Here is a 26369-nt window from a genome sequence, read left to right as displayed (position 1 = left end):
CCCTAGACTTTCCTCCAGAAGCAGACAAAATTTCTCACCATCCACCTGATCAATGCCATTCAAAATCCTAAAATCTCAATCTGATCACCCAGTTACCTTCTATATTCCAGGGAATACAGAATACAAAACTAGTTTATGTAATCTCTTGTCACAATCCAACCCTTGGAGCCCTGGTAACATTCTGGTGAATCTGTGCTGCACTCCTTCTAAGACCGGTATATCTTTTCTACGTTGTCCAGACTCTATGCAGTATGAAGATGTGACCTAATCAAGTCATTGCACAGATGTAGCAAAGCTTTCTCCCCTTTGTATTCTGACTTTCTAGATATAAAGGCTAACATTCCATTTGCCTTTTTGATCATTTGTTTTGTACCTGACCACTACATTTTAGCGACCTGTGTTTTGACCCCTAAATCTTTTTTGGAATTTATTCGTGGGAGTGTCACTGACTAGGCCAGCATTTATTGTCCATCCCTCATTGCCCGTGAGAAGCTGGTGGTGAGCTGCCTTTTTGAACCGCTGTGGTCGATGTGGTGTAGGGTACACCCACAGTGCTGTTAGGGAGGGAGTTCCAGGATTTTGACCCAGTGACAGTGAAGGAATGGCAATATAGTTCCAAGTCAGGGCGGTGAATGGACTGGAGGGGAGGTCTATTTAGACCTCCTTTGTTCCTAGTATTTCACCTTTTAAATAATACGTGGATCTATATTTGTTTTGCTTCAAAATGAATGACCTCACACTTAGCCCGCATTAAAACCCATCTGTCACAGTTTTGCCCACTCACTTAATCTATTACTGTCTCTTTGTTGTTTTATGCTCCTGTCATCACTACTTAGCATGCCACCAATCTTTGTGTCATTGACAAACACAGAAATATGGCTCTCTAATGTGTTAACTAAGTCATTAATAAATATAGTTGAGGCCCCATTACAGATTCTTGTGGGACACTGGTCATTTGCTTCTTGCTTAAGTACATATTCGTTATCCCAATGTTCTGCCTTTTATCACTGAACTAAAATCCTAACCAGGTCAGCAATTCTCAAAGTGTCAAGTCCGATGTAGTTCTGAAGGTTTTGATGGTAATGTTTAATTATCTATGCTCTCAACAACTTTCTTTTATATGATGACTTTATTATTGGAAAACATCCCAAGATGTTTCACATGAATGTAATCAAACAAAGGTTGACACTGAGCCCCACTGAGTCCTGTATCAAGTCCTACTCCCCTATCACCCCAGTACTCGCTTAACCTACTTTACCCAATTACTCAAGGCCTCAATTTTAAATTCTCATCTTTGTGCTCAAATCCCTTTGCGGATTTGCCTCTCCTGGTCTCCAACCCAACAATCCCTTCCAAATGCCTTTTGAGCCTAGCCCTCAGTTCCTTTGTCTCACCATATATGGCCATGTTTCAGTTGTCGGAGCCCGGCACATGAGTGCAAAGGGCAATTCTGAAATGTTTTCAACCATCTTCAGCCAGAATTGCCATTCCACCGTGGCTTCCTCCTAATGCCTTCAGCATCATCATATGCCAGTTTTCAGCCCATTTGATTCACTCTACGTGATATTAAGAAAAGGCTGAGCGCACTGGATGAAGCAAGAGCTATGGACCCTGACAACAACATAGCGATAGTGCATGAGACTTGTGCTCCAGTACAGCTACGGCACTGGTATCTACCCAGCAAAGTAGAAAATTGCCCAGTTATATCCTGTCTATAAAAAGACGGATAAATCCAATCCGGCCAATTGCCCCATCAATCTACTATCAATCATCAATGATACTCTTTCGAGTTATCAACAGTCACAGATTGCAACTCTTTTCGAGTACAATCACGGTTCTTGGTTTCCGGGAGTGGGACATGAACCCACAACCCTCTGATTCAAAGGCGAGGGTGCTATGAACTGAGCCACAGCTGACACCTGGAAGGTGTTGTAAGTGCTATAAAGCAGCACTTACTGACCAATAACCTGTTCACCAATGCTCAGTTTGGGTTCCACCCATACCATTTGTCATTGGACCTCTCAACAGCCTTGGTCCAAACATGGACAAAAAGCTGTTTTCTAGAGGTGAAGTGATAGTGACTTCCCTTGACATGAAGGCAGCACTTGACCAAAGGAAACCTAACAAAATTGAAGTCATTGGGAATCATGTGGAAAACTCTCCACTAGCTAGAGTCATACCTAGCAGACATGAAGATTATTATAGTTATTGGAGGTCAATTATCTCAGCCCCAGGTTATTGTTGCGAGTTTTCATCAGGGCAGTATCCTAGGCCCAATTATCTTTACCTGCTTCATCAGCTGATCTTCCCTCCATCATAAGGTCAAAAGTGGGGATGTTCACTGATGATTGCAGAACCATTCACAACTCCTCAGATACTGAAGCCGCCCATGCCCCCACACAGCAAGACCTGGACAACATCCTTGGACAGCTGGACTAATAAGTGACAAAAACACATTTGTACCACACAAGTGCCGGACATTACCACTTCAACAACAGAGTGAAACTACCTCTACCTAACAGTTAATGGCATTGCCATTGCTTAATTCCCCAGCATCTACATCCTGGTGATCAACATTGATCAGAACTGAAGTGGACCAGCCACATAAGTACTGTGGCTACAAGAGCAGGTTGAAGGCTGGGTATTCTGTGGCAAGTAGCTCACCTTCTAACTCTCCAAACTAACTTTTCACTATCTACAAAGCACAAATTAGAAGTGTAATGTAGTGCTCTCCACTTGCTAGGAAGAGTGCTGTTTCAGCAACACTCGAGAATTCAACAATACTCAGCCATCCAGGACAAAGTAGCCCACGTTAAACATTCACTATGCACTCCTGGTGCAACGTGGCTGTCGTATATACAGTGTTCCCGTTGGTCATGAAAAACCTGAAAAGTCATGGAATTTCATATAGACAGGGATGAGACTTTTGTGACTTGGGCGGAATTCCAACCTTTTTCCAACATTTTTCCGACGTCCACTTCTCTCTCTCTGTAATTGTTTGTTTTGCTTTGCATGTTCGGAATCCAGTACAGGTTTTGATCTCATCCATTGCCATCGCTGATTGGCTGCTTTGGAGACTGCCAGAATAACAGCAGTCATTAGCCGAGTAGTACGCGCCAGATTCCCCGTTCCCTTTTTTCTTGCTTGCCTCATGGACGAGAGGTGTATTTGTTGGTGTCAGTTGCAGCTTTTTTTGCTGTTGTGGAGGCGTAAGATTCAATGGGCACTTCCTTCAGAACTGGAGCACAGTAAACAAGGTAAGGCAGAGCAGGAACAAGCACTTGGCGGAAGACATCATATCGAAAATGATGCATGTATGTAGCCGAGTCCCACTTGTCCTGATCTTTCTTATGAGACCCACTGAAAGTTTCTTGGAAAAGTCATGGCTGTTTTTTTTACTAAAGGTTTAGGAGCCCTGTATTTACTATCTACAAGTTGTACTGTAACAACTTGCCAAGCCTTCTTTGGCTGCACCTTCCAAACCCACCACCTAGAATGACAAAGGCGGGTGCATGGGAACACCACCACCTCCAAGTCACATGCTATCCTGACTTGGAAATATATTGCTGTTCTTTCATTGTCACTGGGTCAAAATCATGGAACTCCCTACCTTACAACACCATGAGAGGACCGTCACCAAATGGACTGCCGTGGTTCAGAAAGGCATCTCACCACTACGTTGTCAATGGGGATTAGGGAAGGGTAATAAATGCGTGCCATGCCAGTGACACCCACATCCCATGATGTCCACGTTGTGGGCTTCAGGTAAAGACAAGCTGAGCTTTGGCTATTTTACACCAACCCCCCCACCTCCCATAATTGAATAATCTCCCAATACCTGACACACAGGTAGATAGTGCACACTGCAACAAGGTATTATGGTTAGCTGATACCGATGGCTTCAGGAGAAGAAAGAATGCAGTGGAGAAAACTGGCAGGAGAAAAACTGGTTGAAAGGCAAAGGAACAGACAAAACCACATGAATAAAAGAAAGCAAGTGCAAAAACTACTTCTGCAAACCTGAAGCTAATGAGTGAAAACAAAACCTCAGAAAAACACAGCCAAAGGGACAAAATATATAATGGTCCCAATATTATATAGTAACAGTTATAACAACAAATATATACAAAACACCTGCAAGATTCTGTCAACAAGTGAAAAAGATGGGTCTGAATGGTCTATCTGCGCTCGTAAATATAGATTGACACTTGAGGAAAATTAGAAATATATAAAACCACATGACGACAAAACAAAGCTATCAAAGCAGCAGAATAAAGAAACAAAACAAATGGCTGCGGTTGAAATAATACAGAAACTATTATTGAAAGAGACAGCTCGGAACATATTTCCCCTCAAGCACTCACAAGTATCCTATGGTTTATGGGCATGCTGAGATTTGATGAGGGGAACTACACAACAGAAGCTGTTGTGATGGAGAGACCTGCAGCTACAAAAAGATAAGATGGGGACCAAAGTACCTCAAGTATAATAAAAAAAAGCAGACTGATGTGCCAAAAAGAATACATGAAGCATGAAGTGAAATAAGATCCGGAGATCAGAAAATGGATCTAGTAGGTGAATATGAAACAAACATGAATCTTGTGTTCTCAGATTGCAAGGTAATGGCAAATAGTTTAGGCGCAAGCAATGAGAAAACCAAATTAAGATTCACAGTGCTCAAGAAAATATCTAAAAATGTTTCTGAACTTTCCTTGGACCACTTGAGATTATGTACCTCTGAATATATTGTAATTATGATAAAATAGCAATACACAGCAGTTGTAACAGATTACATCCAATTATATAGAATCTACAGCATAGGAATAGGTGTTTGTCAGTGTTTAGGCAAATGTGGAGTTGAGGCCACAATCAGATCAGCCATGATCTTCTCAGATGGTGGAGCAGGCTAGAGGGCCCAATTGGCCTACTCCTGCTTCTAATTCATATGTTTGTATGTTTAGATTCCACATGAGCCTCCTCGCACTTTAAATACCTCTTTTCCGGATCCCTCTATCACCTTTCCCATAAATGTACCACATATCTGCTTCAAACATTTCATGTAGCCGCAAGTTCCACATACTCACCATTCACTTGTGTGAAGAAAGCCCTCCAAAATTCTGTATTTGATCTGTTCATGGCTATTTTATATTTATGCTATAAAAGTGAAAACTCTGGAAACACTCAGCAGGTCGGGCAGCATCCCCAGAGAGAGAAATAGAGTTAGCTTTTCAGGTCTGCGATGAAAGGTCATAGGTCTGAAACATTAGCTCTATTTCTCTCTTCACAGATGCTGTCTGACTGGCTGAATGTTCTCAGCATTTTCTGTTTTTATTTCCGGTTTCCAGCATCGACAGTATTTTATATTTATGCTCCCTTGTTCTGGGCTCATACATCGTAGAGTGGACATGGAAAAATTATCAAACCCCTTCATTATTTTAATGACCTTTATCAAGTCTCTTTGTCAAAGAAAAAAGCCTCAGCCTGCTCAACTTTCCTTGTGATATGTAGGATGCATAAACTCTACATATAAAAAATGTGCTATTCAAATGTTATAAAATAGAAAGTCTTGTACTATGGTGAATGTTTCTCCCTACAAAGTAAGCAGAGCTAAAACATCTTTAATATTTGTGAGATATTTGGCAGCCTCAAAAAATAGCTTCTCTTTACAAGAAATGTGTGATGAAATATAAGCAAACATTTAAGATCATATTGCCAGTGGTTTGAAATTACATTGACAAAATAACAACATAACTGTTTTCTTGCACTATGGAAACACTCATTAAAATTCATTGAAGTTGCAAATGCACAATGTGCTTTCAAACTAAAATTCTTACCGCCAGTCGTGTGATGTGATCAGCGCTCTACTCATAAAGGTGACTATACCTCACCCACCAGTACATTACCACTTCCCAGTTGTTTACTGAACTTCCCTTTAAAAGATACTTATCCTGTCATGACTGGCTATGATTTATTCACCAAATAACCAAGTACTTATAAGCTAGTTGGATTTACCACCAAACCAGAACTCGTACACACTTCAATGAAGGACAGCAATAACCTGTGTTGCACATACTACCAACTCACCCTATCCTGAATGTTCCTACGGTTACATCTACTGATCTGAAAGCATACCAGAATGGCCCAAGAGAAACCACAACTGTAATGCTATCTTGGTCACAATGTTTCATCATAACACAATCACAGCAGGTATTCTGCATTTACTATTGATGTACACATTAGCCAAGCTTATAATAGAAGCGAATGCCAAAAAGAAAATCTCTACAACAAGGTCACATCCTGCGAGTATGAAATGTTCTTTCAATTTTACCTAACACCTTGTTGCTTCACTTTATAACTGAATACTTCTACATGTGAAAATGAAAAATTCTTGACAGAACTTAAAAGAACCCCAGTTTGTCTTCAGCCATTCAGAAGCAAAGAAACTAAAAGCAGCCCACGACAAATGACCGAAACAATTACAGCCACCTTTGCCTGCTGCACTAGTGTCCACTTCAAATGCATTGGTCCAAAATTGGCTGGAAAATTAACAGCGAGATCACAGTGCATGCTGTTATTTGTGTGTTAATAAAAACTTAGACATTTGCAATGAGGGAGAGGTGCATCTTGGGCAGAATCTTTGGCTTGGTGAGCCGGGGGCCGGGGCCCGCTCGCCGAGGTGTAAAATAACATGGGGTGACATAGGGCGTGCATCCCGACATCACCGCGCGTCGTTTAGATTTTCAGTTCGGTGGGCGCGCGGCTCTGTGCCCTTCGAACTGTCAAAGGCCTATTAAGGCCATTTAAAAAGCCACTTAAGCAATTACCTGAGCTGCCCGTCCAACCTTCAAGTTAGTGGGCAGGCGAATAGCCCAGGCGGCCTTCGCATTTTTCATGGAACTTAATCCACGGGTTGGATGAGGTTTCACGAATTATTTTAACTTTTCGCGAAAGTTTTAATTAAAATTAATGCACATGTCCCAGCTCATGTGACAGTTTCACATGAGGGGACATGTCATAACAATGTTTTCACCGCTTTATTAAACTGTTTAACCGTAAAACTTATCTCCCTGAGGCACCTCTGTGTTCTTTTGTGTGCATGCGTGAAAGAGCGCACTCTCGACTCAGACAACCCGCCCCCAAACGGCACAGGGAGCGCACAGCGCTTCCGGGTGCGTGTCACGCTGGGAGGGCCTTAATTAGCCCGCCCACATAAAGCGGCGACACGGGCCCGATTGGGGGCACCGATCAGGTCAGCACCCGCCTCCGCACTGCCCGCCCGGCAGACAGAAAATTCTGCCCCTTTGAGTTGCAAATCGCCTCAAATTTCTGGACAACATGCACCATTTCATCAGCCTCATGAAAATGGCAGCTTGCCATCAACCTCTCTATGAATGTCAGGAATTGCTGGATATGCACTGCAGATACAAATTAAACTTGCTGCCGAAAGTTGGACTGGTGTTTCACGCCACAGGAACCTTTGTGATGCCCTGCTTCAGCGAATTCTGGGCCATTGTGAAAAATTGCAAAATGTTTTAGAAGTGTTAAAACAGGCATATAAATGGAATATGGTGAGTTGTTAATATGTGCAACACTAGTTGGTTGTTTTTGAGTGCAAGATGGAAATAATTTCATTCACGAACTATGTAACTCAGTCATGATTAAGTCACATGAATAATTGGATATGGAATATCTTACATATTCCATTCCACATATTCCATTCTCAGCCTTTCACTATCATATGGGCATATTTGTGTTCCCTATCCCACTTACACATCCGTCCCGGTCCGACACACACACAAGCACGCACACACTTCCATCGTGTTTGTCACTTTAGGTCATATTTTACCTTCTGTTCTTTTCTTATTTGATGTTTTATTAATATGATCATTTACTTCATTTGTGACTCTGCTTGTCCTTGACAGGTGGAGGCGGTGGGAAGTCTGCTAATGTCAGATTATTTGTATTTTAAAGTTTTTTTAAAAAGATTCTATCTGCACAACAAACTCATTTTGCAAACTCATTTGCATAAGCTTGACATTTGTTGCTCTAGTAATTTTATCTGATAATGGCCTGATTGCAAAGTGGATCTGAAAACATATTCCTTAATTGTGTGTTGCTAGGTAACAAGAGGGTTTGACCATAATCAGAGAAAGATTATGGACTCATTTTAGTCGCTGAAAGGTTTAGCTGAGCAAAGACCTGCAGAAAATTGCTTTTGGATTTTTGATGTATGCAGTTATTCATGCAGAACATTAACCAATCATCAGAATTATTAGTCAGACTGGTAATATGATACATAAAACACATCCATTTTCAAAAACAAAAGGAATGAACCACTAATCCATCCAGCCTGAAAAATAAAAGTAAAAAATAGAAATGACTGAACCCCTGTTCTTTTTATAAATACTTAAGCCTTCTAGGAAATGTCTATGTACTGTGCAATGCATAGTTTTATAAAGGCAGCAAAATCACTCGTGAGTGTACATGATTGAATACAAAGAACAGCTGGTCGACTGGAGTAGAATTTCTTAACTCTGATAACTTTGTTTAAAATATTTTGGGCTATTATACATTATTGTGAAAAATTAAGATTTGAGAAACAATAAGAGTGTTTGAGTCACTGGAACCAGAGGAAAATCCCAGGTTCAATCCAGGGTCTGTACTAATTAAGTTACACTGATTTAGGGTAAGGGAAGGGATAACCTCTGAGGGTCCTCACTTGCGATTGCTTTCCAGTGGTGGGTGGCTATCAGAGTGGAAGATTTGGTGTGGAGTGTATTGCCCCACTCTATTCCATGGTCAAATAGCCAAGTTGAGTAATGCCTGATCAATGGAATACATGATGGCAAAATATTGGAGGAGCAATCAATTGAATGAGAATTTAAAGACAGCTGTAAAGTTGAGTTGTAAATATTTGGTAATGTTCTTAACTATTGAAGACCACAAAATAGGTGTTACATTCAAAGACGTGGGTCAGGTAACATATGTACTCTAGCTACATCAAGCCCTAATTCTCCATCATCTCTCACAACCCCTCACCTACCTTTGTTGTCAGATTAACCGAGACCAGTCCTGGATGAGCTCCAGATTTATCCATTTAAACATTGAGAAGATCAAAGCCTAGTCACTAACTCCATTCCCCTCCCCGGCATTATCTTAAGTTGGGCCAACACAACACCTCTCTTTACCTCTCCACCTCCTCTTGTCCTTTCCTAAAATGTACCACCTTAATAAGCCTCTAGTAACCCACCCTATTATCTCCTCCTTTCACTCAGTGCTGATCCTTGTCAAATTATACTTTATGAAGCAACTTGTAATTGTTTTTAAAGTAAATGTATATAAATGCAAGTAGTTGTTGACTAGAGCTTAACTTTGGTTTCTTGACTTATTTTTGCACGTAAATATATATTCAGTATCTAATAGTGTTGTGTCAATGCTTTCAAAAATAGAAAATTCTCAACTGCTGTTATTATTGGAGATTTGTTTCATCTGTCACTCATCTTTGAGAAGAATGTAGTATGGCTATTAAGTGGGTTGAACTAATTGATTTAAAACTTGCCACTGTCACCTTACCGAGTTAGTATGGAGACCAACTCGCGCTCAAATTCAGTTTTACGCATACATATAGCCTCGCCTACAAACCCAAACACTTGTTTGCAGCTCATACAGGGTCTTTAAAGGTAAAAGCAAAAAACTGCAGATGCTGGAAATCCAAAACAAAAACAAAAATACCTGGAAAAACTCAGCAGGTCTGGCAGCATCTGTGGAGAGGAGCACAGTTAACGTTTCGAGTCCGAATGACCCTTCAACAGAACTGAGTAAAAATAGAAAAGAGGTGAAATATAAGTTGGTTTAAGGGGTGGAGGTGGTTGGGGGGGGAAACAAGAAGAGCTGGATAGAGGGCCAGTGATAGGTGGAGATAACCAAAAGATGTCACAGAAAAAAGGGACAAAGAGGTGTTAAAGGTGGTGATATTATCTAAAGGAATGTGCTAATTAAGGGTAGAAAGCAGGACGAGCAAGGTACAGATAGCCCTAGTGGGGGTGGGGTGGGGGGGAAGGGGTCGAAATAGGCTAAAAGGTAGAGATAAAACAATGGATGGAAATACACTTAAAAATAGTGGAAGTAGGTGGGAAAAGAAAAATGTATATAAATTATTGGAAAAAACAAAAAGGAGGGGGAAAATCGGAAAGGGGATGGGGATGGAGGAGAGAGTTCATGATCTAAAATTGTTGAACTCAATATTCAGTCCGGAAGGCTGTAAAGTGCCTAGTCGGAAGATGAGGTGCTGTTCCTCCAGTTTGCGTTAAGCTTCACTGGAACAATGCAGCAGGCCAAGGACGGACATGTGGGCATGAGAGCAGGGTGGAGTGTTGAAATGGCAAGCGACAGGGAGGTCTGGGTAATGCTTGCGGACAGACCGAAGGTGTTCTGCAAAGCGGTCACGCAGTCTGCGTTTGGTCTCTCCAATGTAGAGGAAACCGCATTGGGAGCAACGAATGCAGTAGATTAAGTTGAGGGAAGTGCAAGTGAAATGCTGCTTCACTTGAAAGGAGTGTTCGGGCCCTTGGACGGTGAGGAGAGGGGAAGTAAAGGGGCAGGTGTTGCACCTTCTGCAGTTGCATGGGAAGGTGCTGTGGGAGGGGGTTGAGGTGTAGGGGGTGTTGGAGGAGTGGACTAGGGTGTCCCGGAGGGACCAATCCCTGTGGAATGCCGCCGGGGCGGGTGATGGGAAGATGTGTTTGATGGTGGCATCATGCTGGAGTTGGCGTAAATGGCGGAGGAAAAAGGTAATTTTAAGGTAATCTTTAAAGGTAATTTTACTTTGCAATCCAATATACAAACTTGGATAATCTAGGAAAGATCAGTCCTTAAACTTTATAATCCCCATGGTTAATGCTATTGCTCATATCCAGGTGTGCAGGAATCTAACTGTGGAGAAAGACCCATAGCAGAAACACAGACATTGTCAGGCTTTAAGTTGGTGAAGGGGGAAAAAAAATCAAGTTAGGATGGTTGCCCTGAGAGCACTGGTGGAGAAGCTGGCAGCTACTGATGCAAGGTGTTTGGAAGTCAGGCGAGTGGGATGATGAAGATATTACCCAAGGATCAGTGGCAAGGAGGTTGACTGCTACAGCGTGCACCAATTGGCATAAAAGGCAAAGATTACAAATAAATAGGCTGCACAATCTGTTCTTATGGGAACAGCTTTGTTAGTTGAGACCTGTGTAGGGAACTGATTGGTCCAAGGCATCATGTGGAAGCTTCAAGACATAGTTAGTGATACCCTGAGTATGTATATACATATATATATATATATATATATATGTTACACCCAATTTGTGAAACTGCCCATTTCATGAACTGGGCAAACCCATTGCACAGATCATGAAATAGGCAGTTTGATTGCTCGTTTCATGAAATGGCCAGTGCTATATACAAGTTTTAAAATCTTATTCGTAAGTATTGTTGCTCAAGCCTGTTGCAGTGTACGAGCTGAACATCACGTGTTAAGTTGCTCAATAACAGCATGAACATTGTACATTTAAAGTAAGTTTGTCTACAAAGGCACAATGGTGGTTGGTGGAAGATGTAAAATTTAATATAAGTTTCAAAAGGACCAGTTCACATCTGCCTATTTGACTTGAAAGACTCACACAGCTGGAGATGGAAGGTGTGAAATACCATGCAGACATGGAAAGTAATTGTTTACACCTTGCTATTTGACTTCAATGGTCCACACAGCAGGTGATGGAAGGTGTGGAATTCCAGGCTGGAAGTGAAAATAACATAGTGTTGACTTCAAAGGCTCATATGGCAAGTAACATTTAACAGTTCATTGGTGACAAGTTCATCTCTGCTTTGTTGTACCCAGCTGAAAATGTGATGGCATTCACACCTCTGATAGAACCAGTATATAAGCATAGAAATCCATACTAACTAGCATAATCCTTGCAAACACTGAAGATGGATGACTGTATTGAGAGCTGTGCTGTTTTGTGGTCTGCTGAATATGAACAGAAGGTTATTGCTGTCCTGAAGCGTGGGAAAACTGGGCAGAAACTCCCAAGGGATGAATATCACATCCTGAAAACTTTCGCGCTTACATCTCTAGGTGGTGTGGACAAGGTTACCAAGAGCAATGGTAAGTACATGGCTACCAAGGAAGCAGTCCTGGACATCGTGCGGCAAGCCCACATTGGAACTGGCCATGGTGGTGAAAAGAAGACTCATAAGAAACTTTCTGAAAAGTATGCAAACATCCCTCGGTCTCTTATAGGACAGTTCCTCAGTCGCTGTGAGAGATGCATAGAAAAGCGTCACAGGCAGGAGCCAGCAACAGGACTGGTTGTAAGACCTCTGTCCTTCAATGACTTGAATGAACGTGGGCAAGTAAATCTGGTTGACATGCAGACTATGAAGGATGGGAGTTATCATTTCATACTGCATTACATGGAGTACCTGACCAAGTTCCACGTCATTCGCCCTCTGAAATCCAGGACAGCAGCTGAGGTTGCCCATGAGCTGCTTCTCATATTTCTAGACATCGGAGCTCCACATATTCTTGAGTCAGATAATGGAAGGGAGTTCACAGCACAGCTCATCCACGAGCTGGCAATACTCTGCAAAGAACTGGTGTTGGTCAATGGGCGTCCCAGGCATCCCCAGAGTCAAGGCTCTGTGGAATGCAGTGATGGTGATATGAAGCTGAAGCTAATCACCTGGATGCATGACAACAACTGTGCTCAGTGGAGCTGTGGTGTCCGTTTCGTTCAGTGGGCAATGAACAGCAGTTACCATGAGGCTATAAAGATGGCTCCTTACCAAGCACTCACTGGAAACAAACCACGGTGCAGCCTCAGATCAAAGTTGCCAAATGTGCTCCTCAACAGAACCTCCAGAGCTATTGAAGAAGAAGAACTGGAAAGAATTCTTGAGGAGAACATAGAAAATCCTGATTCTGAACTGGCCCCTGGACCATTCCCCCTGGACAATGCTGAGCCGGCCCCAGAACCATCCACCACAGACAACTCTGAGTCGGCCCCTGGACCATCCAACATGAAAGACCCTGAGCAAGTGCCAGAACCATCCACCATCGATGACCCTGAGTCGGCTCCTGGACCGCCCAACATGGACAACCCTGAGCCAGCCCCCGAATCATTCAACATGGATGATCCTGAGACATCCCCGGGACCATCTTCCATGAATGACCTTGAGCAGGCCTCTGGGTCATCAGCTACAGGTGACCCTAAATCTGATGAAGAACTTAATCCTGCCAGACATGCAAGGAAGGTGGCACACCAGGGCGTTAAACAGCAAGCCAAGCAGATGATGACATGCAGCACAAGGTCACTTGGGGTAGTTGGTGTTGGAGACAATGTGGCTGTCCCAGTGTTAGCATTTGACCATAGCAAACGTGTGTATGAAGGTATGTATGAATTGTATTTATGCTGTTTTTGTAAACATTGCTGTATAAGCTATCTGAATGGTTTGTGGTGATCCTGAATGAAATATAGCAGAATATAAATCAATGAATTTGAAATGTTTGGATGTCACGATGAATCTGAAATGTACTTTGAATAAAGGCACATTATGCATGTATGAATTGTTTCTTTATTTGTTTTTTCTGTATTGCAGTCATTGATAAATATAAACTATATATGAATGGTTTGGATATAATACTGGTTGAAACGTAAGAGGACAGTAAATAGAATTAAGCAGATTATACATCTCTGAATGAAATTTTATTTTTTGTTCATATAAGTTGGCCATTTCATGAACTGAGCAAGCTTCCCAAAGCCCATTTCACGAACTGGGTGGTCAAACTGCCAGTTTCATGAACTGTGCAGGTAGGCTGCCCATTTCAAAGAATGGGCATAAAAGCAAAAAACTACTGAGGATGCTGGAAATCCAAAACAAAAACAGAATTACCTGGAAAAACTCAGCAGGTCAATTTGACTGGCCATTATATGAAATGGGCAGCTTCAAAAATTGGGTGTAGCATCACGGATGTAGGATCTTAAATGATATGGATAGATACGTGGGCTGGGGGGGGGGCGGGGTGGGGGGGCATACCATTTAGACAACTTTTTCATTCAATTTCTAGCATGCCATTTTGAATCCCTTTCTACTAGAGGACTGAACAATTAAGGGATATTTTTATTCATCAGTCAGCTCATGATAAAGCATAATGAATAGAACCTCCCACACAATATTTTTTTATAAACCACTTAATTTACAGAAGACAATTTTAGTTTTATTTTCCTTGAATGGTACTATAACTTTGTCCTCTAGTTTTTTTACATACATCAACTTACTGTGCCCCAAAAAGCCTATTTTTAAAAAAAATATGGTGCTCCCCTGTTATTGTCCTTCAGTTTCCCAGCTCACCCTCTCCCCAGGAAAAATACAATTTATAATATTTCTCTCTCAGAAACATTAAGTCATTTTGGACTACTCTGCAGTGCAGTCATTGTACAGTAAATGCTCTATTCTTTACAATGACTGCTGCTGTGTTTTTATAGAGAATTTGATGTCCCTTGAAGCAGCGGGCAGTATGCTTTAACCGCCCGTAGTAAGACATTAACAGCAAGAATATATGTGGATTAAAACTTGTGTTCTAAGCAAAATGCGCACCAATAAATGGAACTTAATGCATTTTAACTTGTGTTGACTGAAGAAAATTATTTGGAGTGGACCTGGCATGACAAATCTCTTTTATGGTCCTTGTTCTTGACCTAGTAATTGTAATTTGAACCTGTGTGTAACCCAGTAAAATAATGCTTCAGGTCTATTGATTTGGATCATGAAGTATCTCTGTGATAAAGCCAAATTAAGGCCAGCTTTGTCAGATTGAGGATGCCAGAAACTCTGTGGTTTTAATTACATTTACTAGTCACTAAAATCATTAATGCCAGATTAATTCTAATTGATAAATCAAACATGGAGAAGATCTGTATAGCCTGTTTGCACCTTGTTAGTGCTGTGCCAGTTCATTTTGTATTTCGAATGCGTCATAAAATGTTGACCAATTTTGGGCTTTCCCAATACTTGGGAGAATACATGAAGCCAGAAACCTTGATAACTAATGTCTAGCATAAACAAAATCAGTTTACTCGATTATCAGTAGCTTTAATTTTTTTTAGCACTGAGTAATTCTATAAGGCAATTTAACAAATTCTGTTGTCTTCAACAATAAATTCCACGATTTTCATGACTAAATTGTCAAAATGTCATCTTTTGCCATTAAGATAAGAAAAGCAATCAATGACAAATTAATTGTCAAGCAATGACTTAATGCGAAAGGCGCATTTTGAGGTTGAAGCTGCACAGACATTAAATTTTCAGTCTTTCACTGACATGCTATCGAGGCTAACAGCATTATACTGCGTCAGCTGTGGCTCAGAGTAGCATCCCTGCTTCGGTGTCAGAAGGTTATGGGGGTGGGGCTGGTGCAGGGGATGTTCAAGCCCCGTGCCAGGGTCTTGAGCACAAAATCTCGGTTGACATTCCACTGCAGTATTGAGGGAATGCTGCACTGTTGCAGGTGCATTCTTTATTGTAATTGTATAAATTAAGGTTAAGTGTATACAGTGGGGAGGGGGGTACAAATTGGATAATTACCTATGCACAAGTCAGCAGTACTGAGGGAGTGCTGCACTGCTGGGGGCACTGTCTTTAGGGGTTGATCATTTGATTATTTGTTTCTTGCTTACTCAAAAGAGTATAAAGAGGCACACCCGTTGGCTGTTCAGACACGGCACTTATGCTCCATCCAGAGGAGGTGGTGACCCTAGTGGGAGGCTCTCGACGTAGGACTCCTCCCTTTTTCCATTGGGGATTTGGCGTGGAGGGTGTTGCACGCAGCAGTCCCATGCAACAGGAGATTAAGTCAGATCATGGACTCCCAGGCTACCTGTAATTTCTATGACCTTGAGGAATCTGTTTTCCATATTTATGTATGATGTGTGAGGTTGCAGCCCCTGTTCCATTATCTAAAGGGGCTGCTCCTCAAGTTTTTCTTGCACTCCAGCCCCACGTTCCTGATCTTTGGCCACCCAGTGTGGAGGGACGCTGGGCAGGCTGATCAGAGGACCTCCTCGTTAGCCGGCTCCTGGGGCTGGCCAAGGTGGCCATTAATGGGTTGAGGGTGTCATTTGACCTGACTACCTACCCCTCTTCCGTGGTAATGAATGTGCGGGTGTCCCTGGAGAAGGAGCAGATGGCGTCTGCCGATACGCTTGAGGCCTTCTGCGACCAGTGGGTGCCACAGGGGCTGGAGTGCATTATCAGCCCCGGGAATGTTAATTTAATTGGACAAGTTGAGAAGGCTGTGAAAGCATATGGCATCCTTAGTTTCATAAATAGTCATATTAAACAAGCATAGATTACAAAGGCAAGGAAGGTATGCTAAACTGTCATAAATCACTGGTTAGGCCTCAAGTGGAGTATTGTGGCCAACTCGGCAACACACAGGAAGGATATCAAGGCCTTGGAGAGGGTGCAGAAGAGAATTACTAGAATGGTATCAAACAATAAGGGACTGCAGTTATGTGGAGAGGCTGGGGAAGCTGGGATTGTTTTTGTAACAGTAGTGAAGGCTGTGGGGAGATTTAATAGACATGTTCAAAATTGAAGGGTTTTCATTGAATACAAAGGGAGACACTGTCCACTGGCAGGAGGGTTGGTAACTAGAAGACACAGATTTAAGGTTATTGACGAAAGAACCAGAGGGAAGATAAGAACTGTTTTCATGCAGTAAGTTATTAAGACCTGGAACACACTGTTTGGAAGGGTGGGGAAGCAGATTCAGCAGTAACTTTCAAAGAGGAGTCGGATAAACACTTGAAGGGGGAAAACGGCTATGGGGAAAGAGCAGGGATGTGGGACTAATTATCTGTGGCACAGAGATGATGGGTCGAATGGCCTTCCTTTATGCTCAGTGATTCTATGCTAAGTCAGACTATCTATCAAGATTTCATACACGCATGCCACCCATGCCATAAAGTTCAGATTCAATCTCATCATCTAAACATGTGGAATAAGTTTGACTAACCATGTTGTGCCACTTTGAGTGTCTTGGTATCAGGTGTACTGTTTAGCCACAATGGATATTTGAAGCACGGATTACGTCAGTGAAAGTATTTTTGGGTCCAGTCTGACTTAATGCAAATATAAATAGAAAAATATATAAAGATGCCATCCACCCTGGAAAGCAGGGCATTCTGCTGGAATTTGAACCCAAGTAAAGTCAATTCTTTAAATGCTTTTTTTTGAACGTTAAAAAAAAACTGCTATAACGAAGAGAAGTATGAAAGGATATTTGTCAGCAAGGAAAGTATAACTTGTATTTGATACATCTGAGTTATTGAGAGGATATAGTTTGGAGAATTTAAGAAAAAAATTCCAAGTTTTGCCTACATTTATATAGTAGATAACATTGTATACTTTGCCCAGTGTATGAAAGAGTATTAATGGCAACATGGCTACTTTGGAGGAGTTGTACATAGAGGGGATCAAAGATGAGGCTGAGGCTGTGGTGGAGGGTGGGAGTTGGGGAAAGAGTGCGGGTTCCTGTTTTCGCTGTCTGCCAGTCTGCTACGACTTAGCTGGGTGGGTAAGAGACGCCCTAAACAGTAGTTATGAAAAGGCTCTTGTGAGCCTTTCTGTAGTTGCAAATTCCTTAATTAAATTAATGCTTTTAAATTCATTAACAAATGTCCTCACAAAAAGTCTTAAAGAGACTGATGCTGGAAGAGCAGTATATTAGTGTAGTACATATTATTGTTTGCCCTTGGTTAGCTCAAAGTTGAAGTCCAGGAATGGTAATCTTGGTCAAGTGTGTCTTTGTCAAGCAACACAGAATCGGATCACTGTGGCTGTTGTACTAGTGCAGTGCAGGAGACAGATAATTTTTTGTTGAAAACTATACGTTAAGTTTAAATTTCATTTATTTTTATTCAGGGGAACTTATAAATAGCATTGTAGCCTTTACCATAGCCGTCTGCTAAAACTTCTGTTATTTTCCATTGTTCTCCATCCAAGCAGTCAAAAACAGCTGCTCAAATCACATTGAAACAGTGCAAATCCTTCAGTGTTCCAGATGGAAGGGGGTTAAAGGTTATTCAAGCATGCTCTTGGGAAAGGGTGGGTCCATTTGTGAGTGCTTGACAGTTAAAACTTATTGTTCACTGGATTTTAAAAATAGCTGTTTAGGGAGGGAAAGGAGTCATTAACAAGAATTCTTGTAAAAATCCAGATAACATTGAGTGTTTCCTAAGGTGTAACATCAGCCCAGCAAAGCTTGTTGTACGGTCTTGGTTGTATCTCAGACAACAGAAACATAAGTGGTATTTTACCAAAAATCTGTAATTAATGCTGGAAAGGGGAGGGCTATAAAGGAACTTTGAAGTTTCCTGCAGCACTGAGAACAGATTAAATATTTCTCTGCAGTGCACATTGCCCTTCAGTACCTCAGTCAACTGGCCATTCTCTGTGTGTGCGCCAAGGCAGTGGGTGTTGGCATCAGATTTAACTGTTGGGTGACATCACAACCTGATTCTGCCTTCACAAAGCATACACAACAGGAAAGTTTCCAGTAAGGTCACCAAATACTGATTAGGAACAGGAACCTGGTATCTTGCTTCTAGATCATTAACCAAATGCTGTAGTTCCTTCTTCATCTCTCCAGCTAATTCAGCACTGTCCAGTGATTGACCTTCCTTGGTTATATACCTCAATCCCACACCAGGCAGAATGATTACCTATTAAGCTACCAGGAACCTTGATAAGCTAGTTCTTTAAAGTAAGAAATAATACAGATTTTTCAGCCATTAAAATGTGAATGTGCCAACCAGTTGTGGCACGTTCACATTTTAATGGCTGAAAAATAACGTGTTATTTCATTCCAGTTGTTTAAAATTTAATTGGAAATCAGAGATCAGTGTGCCGTCTCTGTATGTGCAATTAAATACAGAGTCCTGGATTCTCTTTTTCACTGCGATATGAGTGGTGAGTGAAAATGCGGCTCTCCGTTTGTATCACAGTGAAAATAGAGTCAATACTGTAGCTTAAGCTACTTTATGAACTGCAGCAGTAAATGCACTGAGGCAGCATGCACAACATATTCCCCAGCTAAAGTCATCATTTAGCTGGACCACAACTGAAACTGTGAAACTTGAGAAGCTTGATATTTAATAGGGGAGAAGACAAACCAAATATTACGGCTTGATAGCATCGACTTGCTACAGATTAGGACGGAGGGCTGAGCAACAAGCATCTTCAGCATTGGAGCGTGTGGAACATTATTTTTAGCTGGGGGTGTGCAAATCATAACATTGGCTTTCTGCTCAGTAAATCCAAACAGTTGTGCGTTACTGAATATTACTTGCTGCCAAGGTGACAGATGAGTTTTCCACTTGGAGATTAAACTGCACATGTGCTAGCCCAGACTTTGGTACGAGTAGCAACAGTGAGGAATGTATGGTTAAACGAGGCCACCAGGAGACATTATTTGAACGGATGCGCAATAAAGAACGCTATTTGAGACCTGGTAGGTAAGGAATCCCTTAATTTGGTACTTCTCTGGGAAGTCTGCATATATTATTACAAAGCTTGTAATGTAAGAATTATTCAATAGCACTGAATCATATGGGAGGAAGGGATTATTGCCTAAGTTTTAGGATAGATTTCCGCCGGCAAATGTTAATCTACAAGAAACTAGAAAGCTGTTTGCAGTTTCCAAAGCAAAATGCTGTACAAACAGAGCAAATATAAATGGATTTTCCACGTTGTAATGCCAAACCAGAACAGTTTGTCTTTAGACACTCCCTTCTGGGTCAACTGGTTAGTTATGCATGATGAATAACCTATGTTATTTACCAATGGAATTTTTTAAAAAATGCAGTGTTGTATTACTTAGTTGTACATAAGCAATGGATTAGCCTTATGGAACAGTTTATAGCTCACCTAAGTAATGTATCTTATATAGTTTTGCAGATTTTCAGTAATTGTTACTGTATTTTAGAACATCTTTGCTTCCCCATGCCCTCCCAAATTTCCCAAAGTTTCTTCTTTCCTCTCCTGATGGTGGTGGTTCATGTTACAACATAATTCTACTGGCACAGACAGTTCTCTCTGGTACCTCTTCAAGTGGCTGCTGCTTGTCTGTGAGCCTAAACAATAATTGTCAAATAGCCGACTAATATGACTTATTTGGGCTCAAAAAATTAAGAATAGCCAAGTGGGACAAGTATCAGAGAGCTGCTAGTGCCTTTAAGGTTTTTCTCAATATGAGTCATAGCTTTTAGGCGAAAAGCAGGCTGAGGCGATTGTCATCCTGAAATCTTCACTGTGTCTATTTGCTCGTTTGTGCATTGGACCCATTAGCTCAACACTAGCCCACTGAGAAGTTCATAAGAAGAAGCATTGAAGCCTAACAACTTTAAAACCAGCAAGCAGAGGAACTGAAATCCACAGGATTGCTGCCAGAATATTGCAAACTTGAGGGGAAAACAGTACTCGAGAACTTTAGATTGGTAATAATAGCAATAACATCTTTTTTATCTGGGCATTACAGTACTTACTATTTCCCTGGTACTCATTACCAAATACTTAATGACTTATAATGACCATAACACTCTCCAGAAGTATGTTAGTGCGGCAATACCTTTTAATTACCTGTTAATTGTTTGGGTGTCTAGAATGAAGAATGTTTGTCTGTTTTCATATCTTCACTGTTTCACTTTGGAAAATAGTATGAAATAGTGAAAGGATTTGCAACCTTATTACTAGTCTGACCTGGTGAGGCGTGATCATTCCTTGTATAGCCATAACCAATTATACACCAGCCAATAAGTTGGTTAGTCTTATAAGGTGAGAGGTTTTTATGGGCTCCCACAAACCCCATAATATGGGGAGGAGGTGGGAAGGGGTGAGGGAGTGCCAAGACTACCAAACATGTATATCTCCCTGGATGGTAGAGCCGGAGCTTCAGGATTCGCTCCCCAGGACAGTTTTCAGTGGGGTTCGAACTCTGCATCTTCTAACTAAACCAAAGACTCACTCCTGTGCTGTAAGTAAGAGACAGAAAAAAGTGAAGGGTGTCTCATTATATTATTCTTCGTGAAAACATGGGCAGAATTTTTCGCTGAGCAGGCAGGCGCGCTCTCGACCCGAATGAGCGTAAAATGACGCGCGATATTCCGCTCTGCGGGTGTGCGCAGGAGCCGGAGCCCCGCCTGTTGTAGGCCAATTGAGACCCTTGACAACCCAATTGATGGTGATTTAACGTTGCCTGTGCAATTTTTCGCCCTTCGCACAGGCAAAACAGGCAGGCCACAATTTTCCAAACCTTATCCACAGGCGGGATAAGAAGGGTCAGCAGCATTGTCAATGTGAGTAGTGAGGAGTTTTGGAGATAACTTGCTGCTGCTGGCTTATTGATACTTGTCAGCTTATCCTTTGATCGGGGCTTCATTGTTAGCATTTCCAGGCTTCATTTTTGGACTCATTGGTGTCTTCCAGGCCCCCTTAGGATTCGGACCGTGTGGACCCTTCCAGGTATCGGATAGCATTCCCCTACCCTGGTAATGGAGATTATGGTCTCAGCTGGAGGCACCTCCTCTGAGGAGGAAGAGAGGGGCAAAAGTGAGAAGAGGCCACGAGTCCCAGTGCAGCTTCCATGGGAGGGACCTTTGGGAGGAGAGGCGCAGGCACAAAGAGCGCAGGGCCAGCAGGTTTTCCAGGGCGTTAGGGGCCTCAGAAGATGCCACTATCCTGCCAGGGTTTACAGGCGGCGATGCAGCTACATCAGTATGTCCGAGGTGCAATGCCGAAGGAGGCTCCGCCTCTCAAGGGAGAACGTGACCTCCATTTCTCAGGTGATCAGGGCTGAGATCAGCTCCGACTATGTGGGTGGGCACCCCATGCCAGTTGCACTGAAGGTCACAGTGGCCCTCAACTTCTATGCCACTAGCTCTTTCCAGGGCTCAGTGGGGGACCTGTGTGGAGTCTCCCAATCAGCTGTCCACAGTTGTGTGAAGCTTGTGACACAAGCTCTGTTCAGGTGGGTATTGACTTTCCTTCATTTCCTTATGGACAAGACCAGCCAGCCTGAGCGAGCCAGAGGCTTTGCAGCGATTATAGGGTTCCCCCGCATCCAGGGTGCAATCGACTGCACACATGTGGCCATCAAGGCGCCAGCGGGTCAACCGGGTGCCTTTGTCAACAGGAAGGAATTCCATTCCATGAATGTGCAGATGGTGTGTGACCACAGGATGCAGATTCTGTAAGTCTGTGCAAGGTACCCTGGCAGCTCCCTTGATGCTTACATCCTTCGACACTCCCAGGTGCTGAGGTTTTTCAGTGCTCCAGCCTGACTGGATGGATGGTTGCTGGGTATCAAGGTGAAAAGGTGGCTCATGACGTCTCTCTGCCACCCAAGAACAGAGGCGCAGTAACGGTACAAAAGGAGCCATGCCTCCACAAGGGCGGTGGTAGAGAGAATTATAGGTGTTCTCAGGGTGTGCTTCCGATGTCTGGACTGTTCAGGGGGCGCACTGCAATACCACCCAGTGTGGGTGACACTGATAGTGGTTGCATGCTGCGCACTCCACTATCAGGCACTGGCAAGGGGGGACCCACTGGAGGAAAAGGATCTTGACGCAGCTGCACAGGCCACAGAGGATGAACCCAGTGGTGAGACAGAAGAGGAGCACGATGAGAATGCTGAAGGTGTGGAGGCAGACCACGGTAACCTCCAGGGAGGCAGGAACGCCTTGATCTAACACTCCTTCAGCTAGGCTGCCAAATAAGAACTCCCACCTCATGCCAGGGCTGCCGACTCCATCCTGGATCGCATAAATGACCCTTTCCTTGGCCCCCAAGATACTCAGTGCCTGTGCAATAAAGCTTTGAGCCTACCCTGCACCCACAAAATAAATGAAGCATACTCAGGCCAATAACACAAAAGCAAATGTAATTTAATGTTGGAACTCACATAGTATTGAATGGAACAATATCTGGTGTTGATAGTCACACCGTTAAAAAAGAAAAACAAAATGGGGGAACAAAAAAAATCACCCGTGACCAGTCCATCTTGTGCTCAAGGTGCTTTAAACTTACATTTAAGGGTGCTAGGTCTAGGTGCTCCCCCCTCGCTGGCACCGGCATTGGAGACAGCCTGTTGACTCTGCTGTCCTGTTGGCCTTGATGACCTTGGTGGCTGTCCTGTGGCGAGTGGAGCTTGTGCTGGCCCAGCCTAGGAGGGAGAGCCAGTGCCACGGCTGACATCTCCCCAGTCACTGCAGCCTCAGCAGATATGACGGTCACTGGCAGAGGGGCGGAGGAGCTACTGCCATCATCCAGAGCCCCCTGAGAGGAGCCCATAGAATCGACAGGCAGCTCATGCGCCAACGTGAGGTCGCTGTGGACCTCCCTGCTCATCATTGATGGGCGGGCATCTAGCTGGGATACTGGGTGCCCCATCTATCTCTCACACGGACACCAACCAGCTGAGGTCAGTGCCTGTGTGAGAGTTTGCAGGTCCGAGTGCAACCCCAGGAACCCCTGATTCTGTCCCTGGAGCAGCCTCTCCATGAGAGTCGCCACTCTCTCAATGGAGGAGGTATTGTGCTCGGCCATGAGGGCCAACGCAGTGCTCAGGCAGCGCATGGATCCCTCCACAACAGAGACCATGGCATGCATACCCTCCTGGATCTCCGCCAGATCCTCCCACACACCCCACTGGACATCCATCATCTGCTGCCTGATGGACAACTCCAGAGGTGTATCATCTGCCTTCAACTGAGCATCGTCCTGATTATCAGCAGTCCTCTACCTGCCGGCGCCCTGGGCACTCTCTGCCTCCACCTGCACCTCAAGTGAGTGTGAAGTGCCCTCACCAACGTGCACCGAGATACTAGCTGCCGAAATAATGCCCACCGAGGTGTTGGTATCTGCGCTGGTGCCTGGTTCAGAGAGCGGGCGTGACACAGGTGCTTGGGGAGCATCATGGTCCTCCGGGGTCAGGGGTGATGCTTCAGGGTCCAGAGGACGAATATCTGTTTGGTGAACCTAAAAGGGAGAAGAAGGAGATGTCATTAGTTAAAGTCATCACAATGTTACTGCGCATGCCAGGCACCCTGGTGAGACAGTGGAGATCTGCATCATTGTGCCCTTGTCTTTCAATGATCAATGGGGACTCCAGGTTCGAGGCTCACATCAGTGAAGAGACTACACTAGAATGGTTGCAGAAGGTGAAATTCTCACCTCATTGCACTACATTCTTACTTTCGTCTGATACCTCAGCCTCACCGCAGCCACTTGACCGAGGTGCATGGTGCCTCTCGAGCTCCAAGGCCTCCTGCTCATATTGGGATAGGATGAGGAGGAGTGGGATTCCTGCGCCAGTCCTCGACCTCTCAGTATTGTTATGGGATGTCTTCTCCTGAAAGGACAGAGGAACATTGATTTGTTCACTCTGTACCTGCAGCACCATTGGCCAACCCCAGCTGAGGAGCACCTTGCAGGGCACATCTGAGTCATGGACCTCGAGTCACAATGCACTCAGTCAAAGCAGCCAGGGCTCAGCCCCTTGGCCAGCGGTGGTGTGATTGACAGTTGGCACTTAGACTCTAACACTCCTGAGCTCCACGCCTTCCTTTTCCATGACGGCCAGCCCAAAACAATTTACCACACTGACCAATGCCAACACGGTACTCACCCTTCCTGAGCAGAGCAGGTCATTGAAACTCTTCTGGCACTGCACCATGTCGTGGCTGCTCAACTGGGCTGCCACCACCTCCAATGCCCTCTTTGTGAGGCACGGTGGCCTCCTCCTCCCATCTCTGGGTGCCCCTTGTGGCAGCCACCTCCTCCAGGAGGGCAGCGAGGCACTCGTCGGGAAAGCCGGGTGGGGGCCGTGTGCTCAACTGACCTGCCCTCCCGCCTGGCATTTGCTGCCGCACTTGAGTCCATCTCTACGACGGCAGATGGACGTCCTTCCCTGGCAGCCTTCCTGGGGCCTCCTGGGCCATTTTTAAAAAGACCGCTGGGCCGCCATTGTACCTGGCGGCCGACAGGCCCCCCCACCCCACTCACCCCTTCCCGGCCAGTGACGAGCCGTGTTTCATGCTGGGCGGACCTTAATTGGCCCGCCAGCGTGAAATCGCGGTCTGGCCCCGATCACGGACAGCGGCCGGCTTTGCGACTGCCCCTGCCGAGCCTGCCCGACGAGGTCAAAATTCTGCCCCATATGTTAATTATAAAGCAAAGCCGCCAAAAGTCTTGTACTGTAACTTCCTTTTCCATGATTCCTGATAGGTGTCTCAAAATATATATTCAGAAAGGAAAGTACTGAATATTAAGCAATTGCCTCTTAAGAACAAAGCTAGAGTTCTTTGGTTTCTTCCTATGGTTAATCAGTGGTGTGATCAGCGCCGCTGGGGGATGAGGGTTTGCGCCGCGTGGGAAGAAGCTGTGATAACCAGTGCCTGCCAGAACCATTCATGTTACCTGTCTTAACTAGACCACTAAAAAGCCAGTGTTTCTGAGCTTTGCTGAAACACATTTCACATTACTAACCATTGTTTACTCAGTCCTTTAAAGATCACCACCATATTTCTTACTAGACTGGTTCTGCTGAAAGCCCATTTACTTATAAGTTCTGATTTTTATAATTTTGGAGGAGAGTATGTGTACAAGTGTGGAACAGACTGGCAAGTAGGAATGTAATGTAAAGGTACTGTAAGAAGTTAATTCTCTTAACCTTGGAAACATGAGGAATAAACAAAACGCTTGTCTCCTTTTTCTCCATGTCCATCTCCTTAAATGACTCTCACCTCCCTCCTGAGAAAAACAACAAGTGCAAGGAGCTCATGGATTTGCTTATCGCTAAGATTGGGACCATCTGTTTAGCTGGCTCTGCTCCTTTCCCTTGCCCATCAAGTCAAATTGCAGCTCGGGCTGCCCATTGCCCTGGCCCTGATCCTGTGTGTTTCTATAGATTCTCTACTACCTCCCCTCATGCTCTTCCTGAGCTCATCTTCTCCATGAGATCCACCTCCTGTTCTCTTGACCTCATTCCCATGAAATTGCTGACCGCCCCCAATTTCCCTTTCTAGCCCCCATGCTAGATGACATTGTAAATGTCATCCTCGCCTCAGTACTGCCCCACCCCTCCCGTTTCTTTTAAAACTGTCATCATCATCCCCTCCTTAAAAATCCCACCATGATCCCTTTGGTCTTACAAACTGCCATCTCATCTCCACTCTCCCCCGTTCCTCCCTAAAGACATTCAAAATGTTATCCCTCCCAAATGCATGCCCGTATTTCCTAAAGTCCATGTTTAAACTTCTCCAATCAGGTTT

At 43.7% G+C, this 26369-nt stretch overlaps 1 protein-coding gene across 9 annotated transcripts in view; it reads left to right on the top strand.

Annotated features, from left to right (window-relative positions):
- LOC144694436 (C-terminal-binding protein 2) overlaps positions 1-26369 on the top strand; it is a 312875-nt gene that overhangs the window by 173513 nt on the left and 112993 nt on the right. Inside the window, exon 1 of one of the 9 annotated variants that reach the window (XM_078564847.1) lies at positions 19440-19552. The exons of the other annotated variants lie outside the window; for them this stretch is intronic. Coding sequence (XP_078420973.1) covers positions 19483-19552 — 70 coding nt within the window. The 5' untranslated portion in view covers positions 19440-19482. Of the gene's footprint in view, positions 1-19439; positions 19553-26369 lie in introns of those variants that run through there. 9 annotated transcript variants of the gene reach the window in all.

This window comes from Cetorhinus maximus, chromosome 20 (genome assembly GCF_964194155.1).
Source record: "Cetorhinus maximus chromosome 20, sCetMax3.hap1.1, whole genome shotgun sequence".
Taxonomy (NCBI): Eukaryota; Metazoa; Chordata; class Chondrichthyes; order Lamniformes; family Cetorhinidae; genus Cetorhinus; species Cetorhinus maximus.
This window is presented reverse-complemented; position numbering and strand designations above follow the sequence as displayed.